General features: G+C 51.6%; 1 protein-coding gene across 1 annotated transcript; it reads right to left on the reverse strand.

The window, feature by feature from the left end:
* Positions 1–4,666: 4,666 nt before the first annotated feature.
* Positions 4,667–12,637, reverse strand: LOC133362434 (activin receptor type-2B-like; the record flags this gene model as incomplete). Its single annotated transcript, XM_061581379.1, has 5 exons — positions 4,667–4,861; positions 7,128–7,258; positions 10,846–11,001; positions 11,991–12,088; positions 12,504–12,637. Coding segments are annotated over 5 exons (714 nt in total), but the record flags the coding sequence as incomplete, so codon positions are not given.
* Between the last annotated feature and the right edge of the window lie 261 nt (positions 12,638–12,898).

Below are 12,898 nucleotides of genomic sequence, written 5' to 3' on the forward strand. Positions count from 1 at the left end.
AAATTTCTCCATGAAAACGTTGGCTACAACCGGAGATAGGGGGGAGCCCATTGGGGTACCCTCAGTTTGTTTGTAGAAAGTTCCATTCCAGGTGAAATATGTATTGGTTAAGCAGTGTCTCACCAGGGGGGGTACCTCAGTATTCAGTCCTTGATGAACCAAGTCTTCAATGATTGCGATGGTGTCAGGTACAGGAACTTTGGTGAATAAGGAAACCACATCAAAACTGACAAGCAGGTCGTCTGGGGACAGGGAAATCCCCTTGATTGTCAATACCAGGTCAGTAGAGTTTAGTACCGCAGAGGTGGTTTTTCCAGTGAAAGGCCGTAGGATTTCAGACAAAAAACGAGCCCTTCTACGTGACTTTACCGAAAGAACCAAGAAGATAAGTCCCTGCAGTCACGAAAGCTTTAGAGATTTCCTCGATTAAGTAGATAATTCAGTGTGTAACAAAAACATGTTTTATTGTTGTCCCTGTGTAGTGAAGTGTTATTACCTAATAGCTAGTGCCTCAAAAGTAGAGAAAGTGGGCTCTTAATACTCCACACAAACGTTGCTTGTGTGACCCAGGACACAAACGCGAAGTGAATAATCCACTCCATTAATAACAGTGTAACAACAACATTGTCCCTTAGTAGTAAAGTTTTATTACCTAATAGCTTACGTCTCAAAAGTAGAGAAAGTGGCTATTGTTGTTCTCCACAAATTCTAGATTTGAAGCTTTCGTGATTCGTGACTGCAAGGATTCATACTCTGAGGTTTTTTCGGTAAAGTCACGTAGGTAGAAATAAATACATATTTTTTTTACAAATAAATTAAAATAAAATCTCCTCACAAACGTTGCTTGTGACCCAGGACATTGATAAATTTAACTATTTTAAATAAAAAAAACGTGGCGTGCATGTGTGTCATCCCTTCACGTAAAGTCCTGCTCACAAACGCAACGTTTGTGTGGAATAATACTATCCATTAAACATACTTTGTAGGCATAACCAATTTAGCAACACACACTTTACTACGCAGGGTCAGACCTCGTGTTAGGTAGTCACCCGGCAGCGGTGTTATCGTTGTTGTTGTTGAACCAATAAATATAATGTAGATATGCAAGGAGACCCATGCATTGTATAGGTAAACCCACTAAAAGAAACTCCTTAAAAAAATAAAAAATAAAAATATTTTTAATTAAAAATTATTTTTTTATTAAAAAAAATTTTAACTTTTTTTTTTAAAGAAGTCGAGCGGACAACGTGGAAGTGAACGAGGTTTCGACCACGAGCCTTGAGCGCGCCACACACACACAGAGAGAGGAACGAATGAAGTTGAATAATAAAACAACAAGTTTGAGTTGCGCAACACGCGCTCGGCGCTCACCGCGTGTTGAGAAGCTTCGTGGGCGACGCGATTCCAGAGCTCATGGGCCGCGGTGTTCTCGATTCCCGGCGGGAAAATAGATATTTAATTAACAAGACGTCCACGCTTTTAAAGAGACGCTTAAGTGATTGACGCCGATTTTTATTGATTGCTTTATCAATTAGGTGTTTTTTATTTAGAGTGATGCACGCACACGACGCAGGTGAGCCTGAGGCACGTGGCGCCTGGTTGGTGTGCGGGCAGTACGTTGTCACAGTGAGCACACAGTCTCGTGGATTGGACAACAGGAAGTAGACTAAACATGTTGTTACAAGATGTTGACCACGACAAACAGAGGCATATCACGTGAAGTGAAAGCGTTGAAAAATATAAAGGGGCAGAAATTACTCCATCAAGAAAACTAAATTTTAATTAAAACCCAGTACACATGCAACGTTGAGACAATGTGGTTAACATAGGTGTACACACACAGTGTGGTTAACATACAGTGAGGGAAAAAAGTATTTGATCCCCTGCTGATTTTGTACGTTCGCCCACTGACAAAGAAATGATCAGTCTATAATATTAAAGGTAGGTTTATTTGAACAGTGAGAGACAGAATAACAACACAAATCCAGGGAAAAATGTTATAAATTGATTTGCATTTTAATGAGGGAAATAAGTATTTGACCCCCTCTCAATCAGAAAGATTTCTGGCTCCCAGGTGTCTTTTATACAGGTAACGAGCTGAGATTAGGAGCACACTCTTAAATGGAGTGCTCCTAATCTCAGCTTGTTAGCTATATAAAAGACACCTGTTCACAGAAGCAATCAATCAGATTCCAAACGCTCCACCATGGCCAAGAGCAAAGAGCTCTCCAAGGATTTAAAGCTTTCGTGACGGCAGGGATTCATCTTCTTGGTTCTTTCGGTAAAGTCACGTAGAAGGGAAGTAATAAAATAAAAAACATAATAAAATAATTCTCACGACGTGTCGGCTATAACGCAAGCAGCCGTCTTCAGGTGAAGAATGAGACACTGCCAAGCGAGGAGCTTATATATAAGCTGGGTAGGAGGTGGAAGAGGAGCGCCTTAACAAAAGAATGTGCATATCAAGAGGAATTTAGCATATTCATGGGAAATGTGTAGGAGGTGGGCGGGGGGGTTTCAAAGTCATATTATGCCCATGCATTATGCAGGATCAGCAGCACCAAGGGAGGGTGCAGGGAGTAGCATTAACAAAGGAAAGGAATGTTAATAGTATGTAGCTGCAGTTACTGAACAACCACGTAGAAAACTAAAGTATAAACTACATAAAAAACTGAAGTATAAACTGCATAGCATCATCAGTATATTTACTATACTCTACAATAAGCTGAGTTTACTAACAGCAAGTAATACATTACAATTCTACGTCGTAAAAATTATATAATATGCTTCCATCTAAACTTTATTCTCTTACATCACACGAGCATACACCGTACTATATACTGCCATAGATAAACCCAACATTAAATTATATACTGTATTGCTATAAACCACATTTTAATATAACACTATGTATTATTCTACCCACCCTAATATGTATCACACTGCTATATGCTGCTATATGTTTACTATACAATTACGATACTATATGTTACTTTGTACATTGTATTAAGCATATAACTGTTATTAATGTAATGCGGGCGTAAATGGGCGGGGCGGATATGACGATCCGAGAGGGAGGAGTCAGGGTCACGTGGGGGAGAAGTTATAGCAGGGAGACAGGAAGCCATCTGGGTCAGTCGGGGGAGTGAAGGGTGGTGAACACGTTGGGTGGTCGCCGTGCCTCAGCCTGGTGGCTGAGGGGCTCATGACGGCGCCAGCCAGCGGGGTGGAAGAGAGTTGGGGATAGAGCTGAGGTTGGAGATGGCGAGATAGCCACAGAGGCCACGCAGGGCTGAGGTTGGGGAGTGGCGAGATCGCCACACACGGTAAGACTCGGCACCGCCGGCCAGCGGTGACCGAGCACGGAGGAACAGGGAGCAGCGGTGGAGCTGCTGTGAGAGCAGCCAGAGGGCTGCACCAAGAGCCTGCAGGGAGCTGCAGGAGCGCGGAAGGCTACGGGAGCGAAGGCAGCTGTGGAGCTGCCAGGCAGAGAGTCTCAGGAGGAGTGCCGTGAGGGAAAGAGAACGCGAACCCAAATAAAGGACATGGAGACAGAACCAGGGTCGAGTCCTTTATTACACATGTAAGCTGGGCTTAGTTATGACAACAACAAAGTTGTTTGTTGTTAGAACTACAGGAATATATTTTTTCTTAAAATAATAAATTTATACTGAAACACTGCACACAAATTGTACAGACGGTCATTTTGGTGTCACCTCCTCTGATGGTGTCACCCTGTGCGGTTCGCACCCCCCTAGTGACACCACTGCACTACACTACTATGCACTACCCTTTACACTAACCCATACACAACTCCTGTTGCGGGTGTGATCTTACTGATCCTAAACGGGCTACGATTTGCTAATGCGTCGTAGTCATTGGGAGCGTAATGGGGCGGAAGCTTTACAAATGACAAACATTTGAGAGTGATGTCAAAGTCTTTATTAACACCGGAGGAATCCGAAGAGCTGTAAAGCTCTTGGTGTGTCACAGATGTCCAGTAGGGGGCACGGTGTCAGAACGTTACGACAAAAACAACACAAGACACAAACACGATAGGACTTCAACAGTATAGGAAATGTTGATGGTCACTCATCCAGCTGTGGATTGACCAGTGAGGCCTAGTGGAGGCTGTTCAGTCAGGCCTAGTAAAGCCTGTCCAGTTAGGCCTAGTAAAGCCTGTTTAAGCAGGCCCAGTGAAAAAGCCTCTGCAGTCAGGCCGTGCCACGTTCACGCCGTGGGGGGCCTTGCGTGCTGCCCCCCCCCCAGCGCCCCCACCCCCCCGGAGCCCCCCCTCCCCACCCCTACCCACCGCGCCCACCCCGGCCTAGAGGCTTGACTCCTCGATGGGGGCGACGACGAGTGACGGGGGTGTCGCGTTGGAGAGAAGGACGATGGGGTCGGAGCGGAGGGGCCTGGCGGTGGTGGTGGTGGGTGGAGAGGCGGTGATGATAGTGGTGGTGGTGGTTGGAGGGGCAGTGATGATAGTGGTGGTGGTGGGTGGAGAGGCGGTGATGATAGCGGTGGTGGTGGGTGCAGGGGCGGTGATGATAGCGGTGGGTGGAGGGGCTGTGACGATAGCGGTGGTGGGTGGAGGGGCGGTGACGGTGGTGGTGGTGGGTGGAGGGGCGGTGGTGGTGGTGGTGGGTGGAGTGGCGGTGACGGTGGCGGTGACGGTGGTGGTGGGTGGAGGGGCGGCTGTGGTGCCACCGCTGCCACCACCACCACCACCGCTGCCACCAGGCAGCCCCGGGTCGGTCCGCAGCTGCGCCAGACGCTCCTCCACGCAGTGCGCCGAGAGGCGAGCCTCCGCATCCTGGTCCCAGCACTCCTCCATGGTGACACACAGCTGGGACAGTCCCTGGGAGTCACGCACCAACATCGTCACCACCACCGCCACCACCACCAAGACACCACCACCACCACCAAGCCACCGCCGCCACCCCCGCCACCGCCGCCACCACCGCCGCCACCACCGCCGCCACCACCGCCACCACCGCCACCACCGCCACCACCACCACCACCAGCAAGCCACCACGAGGTCAATCTGCTGCTGGATGAGTGACCATCAGCCGAGGTTAAAACGCAACTTCAAATACAGCGGCAGACATCGTCAGGGTCGGGATGGAACCCACGTCTTCCCGTAGACCAGGTGAGGTAGTCAACATCTGCGCCCTAGTAACATTGACCAGGAGGGATGACAGAGGAGGGAAGGAGGAGGGGAGGGAAAGAGTGAGCCAGTGAGTGAGTGAGTGAGCGAGTGAGTGAGTGGGTGAGAGGGTGAGTGAGTGATTGGGTGAGTGAGTTAGCCAGTGAGTGAGTGAGCGAGTGAGTGAGGGAGAGGGTGAGTTAGTGGGTGAGAGAGTGAGTGATTGAGTGGGCGAGTGAGTGAGCCAGTGAGTGAATGAGCCAGTGAGTGAGCGAGCGAGTGAGTGAGCGAGTAAGTGAGTGAGCGAGTGAGTGAGTGGCTGAGCGAGCGAGTGAGTGAGGGAGAGAGTGAGTTAGTGAGTCTATGAGAGTGAGTGAGCGAGTTAGTGAGTGACTGACTGACTGAGTGAGTGAGCGAGTGAGCGAGTTAGTGAGTGAGTGACTGACTGACTGAGTGAGTGAGTGAGCGAGTGAGCGAGTTCGTGAGTGAGCGAGTAAGTGACTGAGTGAGTGGGTGGGTGAGTGAGGGAGTGACTGAGTAACTGACTGAGTGAGCGAGTGAGTTAGTGAGTGAGTGAGCGAGCGAGCGAGTGAGAAAGAGAGTGGGAGAGTGAGAGAGAGTTAGTGAGTGGGTGAGTGTGTGAGAGGGCGAGTTAGTGAGAGAGTTAGTGAGTGAGTGAGTGAGCGAGTGAGTGAGCGAGTTTGTGAGTGAGGGAGTGAGTGAGTGTGTTACTGACTGAGTGAGTGAGTGAGAGAAAAAGTGAGTGAGTGACTGAATGAGTAAGTGCGTGAGTGGGAGAGTGAGTGAGCCAGTGAGTGCGTCAGTGAGTGAGTCAGTGAGTGAGTGAGACAGTGAGTGAGTCAGTGAGTGAGTGGGTGAGGGAGTGAGCGAGTTAATGAGTGAGTTACTGAGTAAGTGACTGAGTGAGTGGGTGGGTGGGTGAGTGAAGGAGTGACTGAGTGAGTAACTGATTGAGTGAGCGAGTGAGTGAGTGAGCGAGCGAGTGACTGAGTGAATGAGAGCGCTAGTGAGTGAGTGACTGAGTGAGTGGGTGAGCGAGCGAGCGAGTGAGCGAGTTAGTGAGTGAGCGAGCGAGTGAGTGAGAAAAAGAGAGTGGGAGAGTGAGTGAGAGAGTTAGAGAGAGAGAGTTAGTGGGTGAGTGTGTGAGAGGGCGAGTTAGTGAGAGAGTTAGTGACTAACTGAGTGAGTGAGCGAGAGAGTTAGTGAGTGAGAGAGTTAGTGAGTGAGTGAGTGAGTCACTTAATGAGTGAGTCACTGAGTGAGTGAGCGAGCAAGAGAGAGTGAGCGAGTTAGTGAGTGAGCGACTGAGTGAGTGAGAAAGAGAGAGTGAGTGAGAGTGAGTGAGTGAGTGAGTTAGTGAGTGAGTGGGTGAGGGAGTGAGCGAGTGAGTTAGTGAGTGAGTGAGCGAGCGAGCGAGCGAGCGAGTGATTGAGTGAATGAGAGCACTATTGAGTGAGTGAGTGGCTGAGTGAGTAAGTGAGCGAGTGAGCGAGTGAGCGAGTTAGTGAGTGTGCGACTGAGTGAGTGAGAAAGAGAGAGTGAGTGAGTGACTGAGTGAGTGAGTCTGTGAGAGTGAGCGAGTTAGTGAGTGAGTGAGTGACTGACTGAGTGAGTGAGTGACTGATTGACTGAGTGACTGAGTGAGTGACTGAGTGAGTGACTGAGTGAGTGTGTAAGTGACTGAGTGAGTGAGTGAGTGGCTGAGTGAGTGACTGAGTGACTGAGTGAGTGACTGAGTGTGTGTGTGAGTGACTGAATGAGTGACTAAGTGAGTGACTGTGTGAGTGTGTGAGTGACTGAGTGAGTGACTGAGTGAGTGACTGAGTGAGTGACTGAGTGAGTGAGTGAGTGAGTGACTGACTGAGTGACTGAGTGACTGAGTGTGTGAGTGACTGAATGAGTGACTGAGTGAGTGAGTGACTGAGTGAGTGACTGAGTGACTGAGTGAGACGTCGACCGGGTGCTTGAGCCAGGCCTCCCGGATCGCTGGGCGGCCATTGCCGTCCACCACGAAGTGCCGGAGCTCATCCAGCGTGGGGCGCTCACCCACCTCGTCCACCAAGGGAGCGCGGTGCTCACCCAGCATGCCTGGCACACACACACACACACAGACACACACACACACAGACACACACACACACAGACATACACACACACAGACACATACACACACACACAGACACACACACAGACACACACACACACAGACACACACACACACACACAGACACACAGACACACACACACACAGACACACATGCTCACCCAGCATGCCTGGCACACACACACACACACAGACATACACACACACAGACACATACACACACACACAGACACACACACAGACACACAGACACACAGACACACACACACACACACAGACACACAGACACACACACACACAGACACACATGCTCACCCAGCATGCCTGGCACACACACACACACACAGACACACACAGACACACACACAGACACACACACACACAGACACACACACACACACACAGACACACAGACACACACACACAGAAACACACACACACAAAAACACACACACAGACAACAACAACCGCCGTTCGCCACAAAGTGGCGGTGATGTCACCACGACGCTTGTGCCAGGCCATGTGCACCTTGAGGCGACGTGAATTGTCGAACGCCCGCTGGCAGGAGGTCAAGGAGGCAGATCCAGGTGCCACGGGTCGACTGACTGAGATGATTGAGATGAGTGGCTGATGCACCACCTGTGCCCCCTACTGTGCCAACTCGTTGTGCTTTAGCCACCCGGCGCTCCGCTCGTTGTTGTGAGCGTCGCCCCTCCGCCCTCCGTTGTTGTTGGAGGGCGACTGCCTCCAACTGCCCAGTAGCGTCCTTCACGAGCCTCCTCCACAGAGGCCGATCTTGACACCGCTGGTACCAGGCATCAGCAAGTCCACTCAGCTCCACGTCCTCCTGTACCACATCACTCCATCTCTTCTCTAGCCCGTGCCGCACCCGTTTAGCCCCCTCGATCCGGCCGAACAAAGGCTGTTTAGGCATGCGGTGGCTGGGCATGCGGGCTACATGACCCAGCCAACGCAGCCTTGCCTGCCGGAGGAGCTCACCGATGGGACTTTGCCCAGATCTTTCAAGGATTTGTGAGCTCCTCACACATTCCAGCCTGGTTAAACCCAGGATGGATCGTAGGCAGGCCAGCCTAAATGTTTCTAACCGGTGAAGATGCTCCATTAGGGGGTCCACGTTTCGCAAGCGTAGAGAAGGGAGGGAATGACCGTGGCTGAGAAGACCTGAAGCTTCGTGCGGAGCGACAGACCAGGTAGCTTCCACACAGCGTTACGCAACCGATGAAAAGATATTGCTGCTCGATTGATTCGGAGTGAGACCTCTGCTGTTAAACCGGAACCGGTCATGAGCACACTGCCCAGGTATGGGAAACTCTCCATTCTCTCCACAACTGATTGGGAGTTATGGGGGTGGAGTGTCTGATGGTACAAAATACCCAGGCAAGTGCTTAGTTTTAGTGGCACGCTCCAGTTTCAGCAGCAGCGTCTCCACCTCCTCCTCCGAGTGAGCAGTAATTAGCAGATCATCGGCATACATAACGTGGTTGAGCAATAGAAAGCCATCCCTTGACCGCACCCGGGCATTGATCAGCCTCTCATTATATCTGTACCAAATGGAAATTCCTCCGGTACAGCTATTGAAGGCTTCACGAATGATGTGGTCAAAATAGATGTTAAATAATGTGGGAGCCAGAAGACATCCCTGTCACACCCCAAGGTGTACAGGGAATGGTTTTGACTCCCGGCCACGTAGTTTTACCCGGGCCCACTCACCATCATGAAGGTCCTTAATGAGGGTGAGCAGAGGGTCAGGGACTCCGAAAGCACGAAGAACAACCCAGAGCCCAGGCCTACTGATGGTATCATAGGCCTTGACCAGGTCAATAAAGCAGAGATGTAGGTCTTGTTGGAATTCCCTACACATCTGCTGTAGCAGACAGAAGGAAAATATGGTATCTGTGCAGGACCGCCTTTTCCTGAAACTGCATTGGGAGATGCCCCTGTAGTTGTTACAGTCTGTGCGGTCCCCCTTCTTAAAGAGGGGGACCACCAGGGCATCCTTCCAATCCTGCGGAACCCGTCCAGTGGTCCAGACTGTTGTTATGATGTCATATAGGGCAGTCTGTGCACAAACGCCACCCTCCCTCAGCATTTCGCTTGGGAGATCATCTCTGCCTGGTGCCTTTCCTGGTCTCAGACTCTGGATCGCATTCAGTACTTCCTCAACAGATGGCACCTCAGCCAGCCACTCACAGGGGGTGACTTCTTCTTCCAATATTTGAGGCACCGCAGCCTCAGCATGGTCATCCCCACTTTGTGCCATGATGTTTTCCATGTTGAGGGATTTCCCCTCCACCAGGACCTCACAGAAATGCTCAGCAAATCTGCAAACCTGTTTCTGGGGGTCGGAGATTGGATCACCGTTCTTTCCCCTAGTGATGGTAATAGGTGTGGCGCTGCAGGTTACTTTTTTGATGGAGTTAAATAGTGATTTGTGATCGCGGGCCACTGAGGCAGACTCCATCTCCTCAGCAACCCGCAACCACCACCCATCCTTGCAGCGCCTCACGGCTCTCCGAACTTCCGAGCGAAGGCTGCGGTAAGCCTCCTCATTCTCTGACGTGGGATGCTGTAGGCGATGAGAGTGGGCCTGTCACTTTTTCTCAACTATCCTGAGCACCTCCTCTGTCAGCCAGGGTTTCTGGGGAGGTCTGGACCGTGTACCCAAAGCAGCCATTGCAGCTGCATGAGTCACAGTCTTAAACCTCGCCCATTTACCCTCGACATCAGGTGGAATGGGGGACGATGCCAACCCCAGCTGCAAGCGATGATGAAATTCTCGCTTGCAACTTTCATCAGCTAGCTGAGACCAGGCCACCTTAGGCTGGAATGGGGTCCTGGGTGTCCACCCACCACCGGAATGGAAGAATGGCAGGCGCATCTTACAGATGACTAGTCGATGGTCAGAGGGCATATCAGCTCCACGGTAGGTCCTGGTGTCAAGGACATGGGCCCGCATCCGCTGATCCATCACTATGTAGCCCAGCAGATGTTCTTGCTTGGATCCGGCATGCATCCATGATGCATTTTGAAAGTTGGACGGTCGAGAACTTTCATCAGCTAACTGAGACCACAGACACACGCACAGACTAGACACACACACAGACACACGCACAGACACACGCCCAGACACACGCACAGACCAGACACACACACAGACACACGCACAGACACACGCCCAGACCAGACACACGCACAGACACATGCACAGACACACGCACAGACACACGCACAGACCAGACACACGCACAGACACACGCACAGACCAGACGCACAGACACACGCACAGACACACGCAGACACACGCACAGACCAGACACACAGACACACGCACAGACCAGACACACGCACAGACACACGCACAGACACACGCACACACGCACAGACACACGCACAGACACACGCACAGACACACAGACACAGACACACAGACCAGACACACACACAGAAAGACCCCCCCACCCACATCACGTGGGGCGGCACCGTGTGACAAGAGGTGACCAGGACCGGCCAGCACCACGCCCCTGGGGCCGACGCCGCCACCTCCGCTCACCGCCACTGGACGTGCAGCGCGTAGCGATCTCCCACAGCACCAGGCCCAGCGCGTAGACGTCGATGTGAAGGAAGGCGTCGGACTGCAAGCAGATGGCGCCCTCCAGCAGCTCGGGGGCCATGTAGCGGAGAGTGCCGACCTGCGGCGGGGTGCAACGGCGGCGGCGTCACGCTCGGCACGATGCTCTCCAGCTGATCGTTGGTTTTTAAATCCTTTATATTAAGTTCGCTTGCTTGCGTGCTTGCTTGCGCGCTTACGACCGTGCAAACCTTTCGGTCGTTTTTTAACCCACTTCGCGTGATCCAATCGAGCTGACATTTTGCACACAGACTCGTTGTGCGAGACAATTAATGTTCGTGAAAATTTTTTTCCAAAATTTTACACTGTTTAGGGAAAACAAATAAAAAATTTAATTACCAATTGTTTAATACTGCAGACAATCATCTGACCCATAGGTGGCAGCCATCTCAAGCCAGAGGACGAGAGGACTCTAGCCGCCACGCATATAAAGGATTTATAGTGAAAAACTTTGTTTTTACGGGTTATATTTACCCTTCTATCTGGCGATGAAACTGACACCATAGACCACAATACCTGCGGTCATAATGCAAAAAAAACATAACTCTGATAATGTATGCACTGTCCTTGAAGTTGATTGGTCCACACCCGAGACAGCTTTCCTTAGAGCCTAGTCTCACATGGTGTTGGACCAGATGACGCCAAAAGGTGCACAACTCAAAGACAATGCACCATCAGAGTATGAGAGCTCGGGGTAAGCATTTACACCATTGGAACCTCATTTGCCAGTAAAAAATATGATAACTGTTTTTTTTACCCTTCTGTCTGGCAACAAAACTGACACCTTTTTTTAAGAGGAGTCATGTTTGCATAGACCGCAATACCTGCAGTCATAATGCAAACAAAAAACACAACTCTGATGATTATATGCACTGTCCTTGAAGTTTATTGGTCCACACCCGAGACAGCTTTCCAGAGAGCCTAGTCTTGTTGCACAGATAAAAGGGTAAAAAAAAAACAACTATCAAATTTTTTCTTCTGGCAAACGAGGTTCTATCGGCACCCTCCCGCCTCTTGGCGTCTCCGCCTCTTGGCCCCGGCGTCGGTGTTTACCCGCGGGATGTCGACGGGCGGGCAATCCGGCTGGAGTTTGAGCGCCAGGCCAAAGTCGGCGACGACGGCCGACAGGTCGCTCCTCAGCAGCACGTTCTTACTCTTCAAGTCGCTGCGGGAGAGACGGGGGGGGGGGCGGGGGGGGGGCACGGTGACGCGTTCAAGCGGTCGAAGGGTGAGAGGGGGCTGCGTGAGGCGCAAGCGGAGTCCAGAGGTCGCAAACGGGTTTTGATTCCTTACCCGTAACCGTAACCGGCCGCACCAAGGTCGCAAATGTGTACCCGTACCCGACCGCACCAGGGTCGCAAACGGGTACCCGTACCCGTACCCGGCCAGGTACGGGTAGGCCGTGAGTCACCGGTGAGTCACCGTTTGTCACTCGTTTCGGGTAGGGTACGGGTATCGGGTACCCGGTTGCGACCTCTGGCGGAGTCCGAACCCGAGGTCGGCAGGGGCCCCCCACCCACTCCGCCACCCGCACCGCCGCCACCCCCCGGTGATCCGTGGGCGGCCTGCTAGCGACGTACCGGTGGGCGATGGCCGGCTTGCCTCCGTGCACGTGACGGTGGAGGTGGGCGAGGCCGCGTGCCAACGTCTCGCCCACGTGGCAGAGCTCGTGCCACGACAGCGTGGAGCGCTTGAGGTGGTCGCACAGCGAGCCCTGCGGCGGTGAGAGGGGAGCAGCGGCAGTGGTGGTGGTGGTGGTGGTGGTAGTGGTAATGGTGGTAGTGGTGGTGGTGATAGTAGTGGTGGTAGTCGTGGTAGTGGTGGTGGTAGTCGTGGTGGTAATGGTGGTAGTGGTGGTGGTGATAGTAGTGGTGGTAGTCGTGGTAGTGGTGATGGTAGTCGTGGTAGTGGTAATGGTGGTAGTGGTGATGGTGGTGGTAGTGGTGGTGGTAGTGGTGGTGGTGGTAGTGGTAGT

This window comes from Lethenteron reissneri, unplaced genomic scaffold, assembly GCF_015708825.2.
Source record: "Lethenteron reissneri isolate LAM-NWPU_2019-01 unplaced genomic scaffold, ASM1570882v1 scaffold_1473, whole genome shotgun sequence".
Lineage (NCBI taxonomy): Eukaryota > Metazoa > Chordata > Hyperoartia > Petromyzontiformes > Petromyzontidae > Lethenteron > Lethenteron reissneri.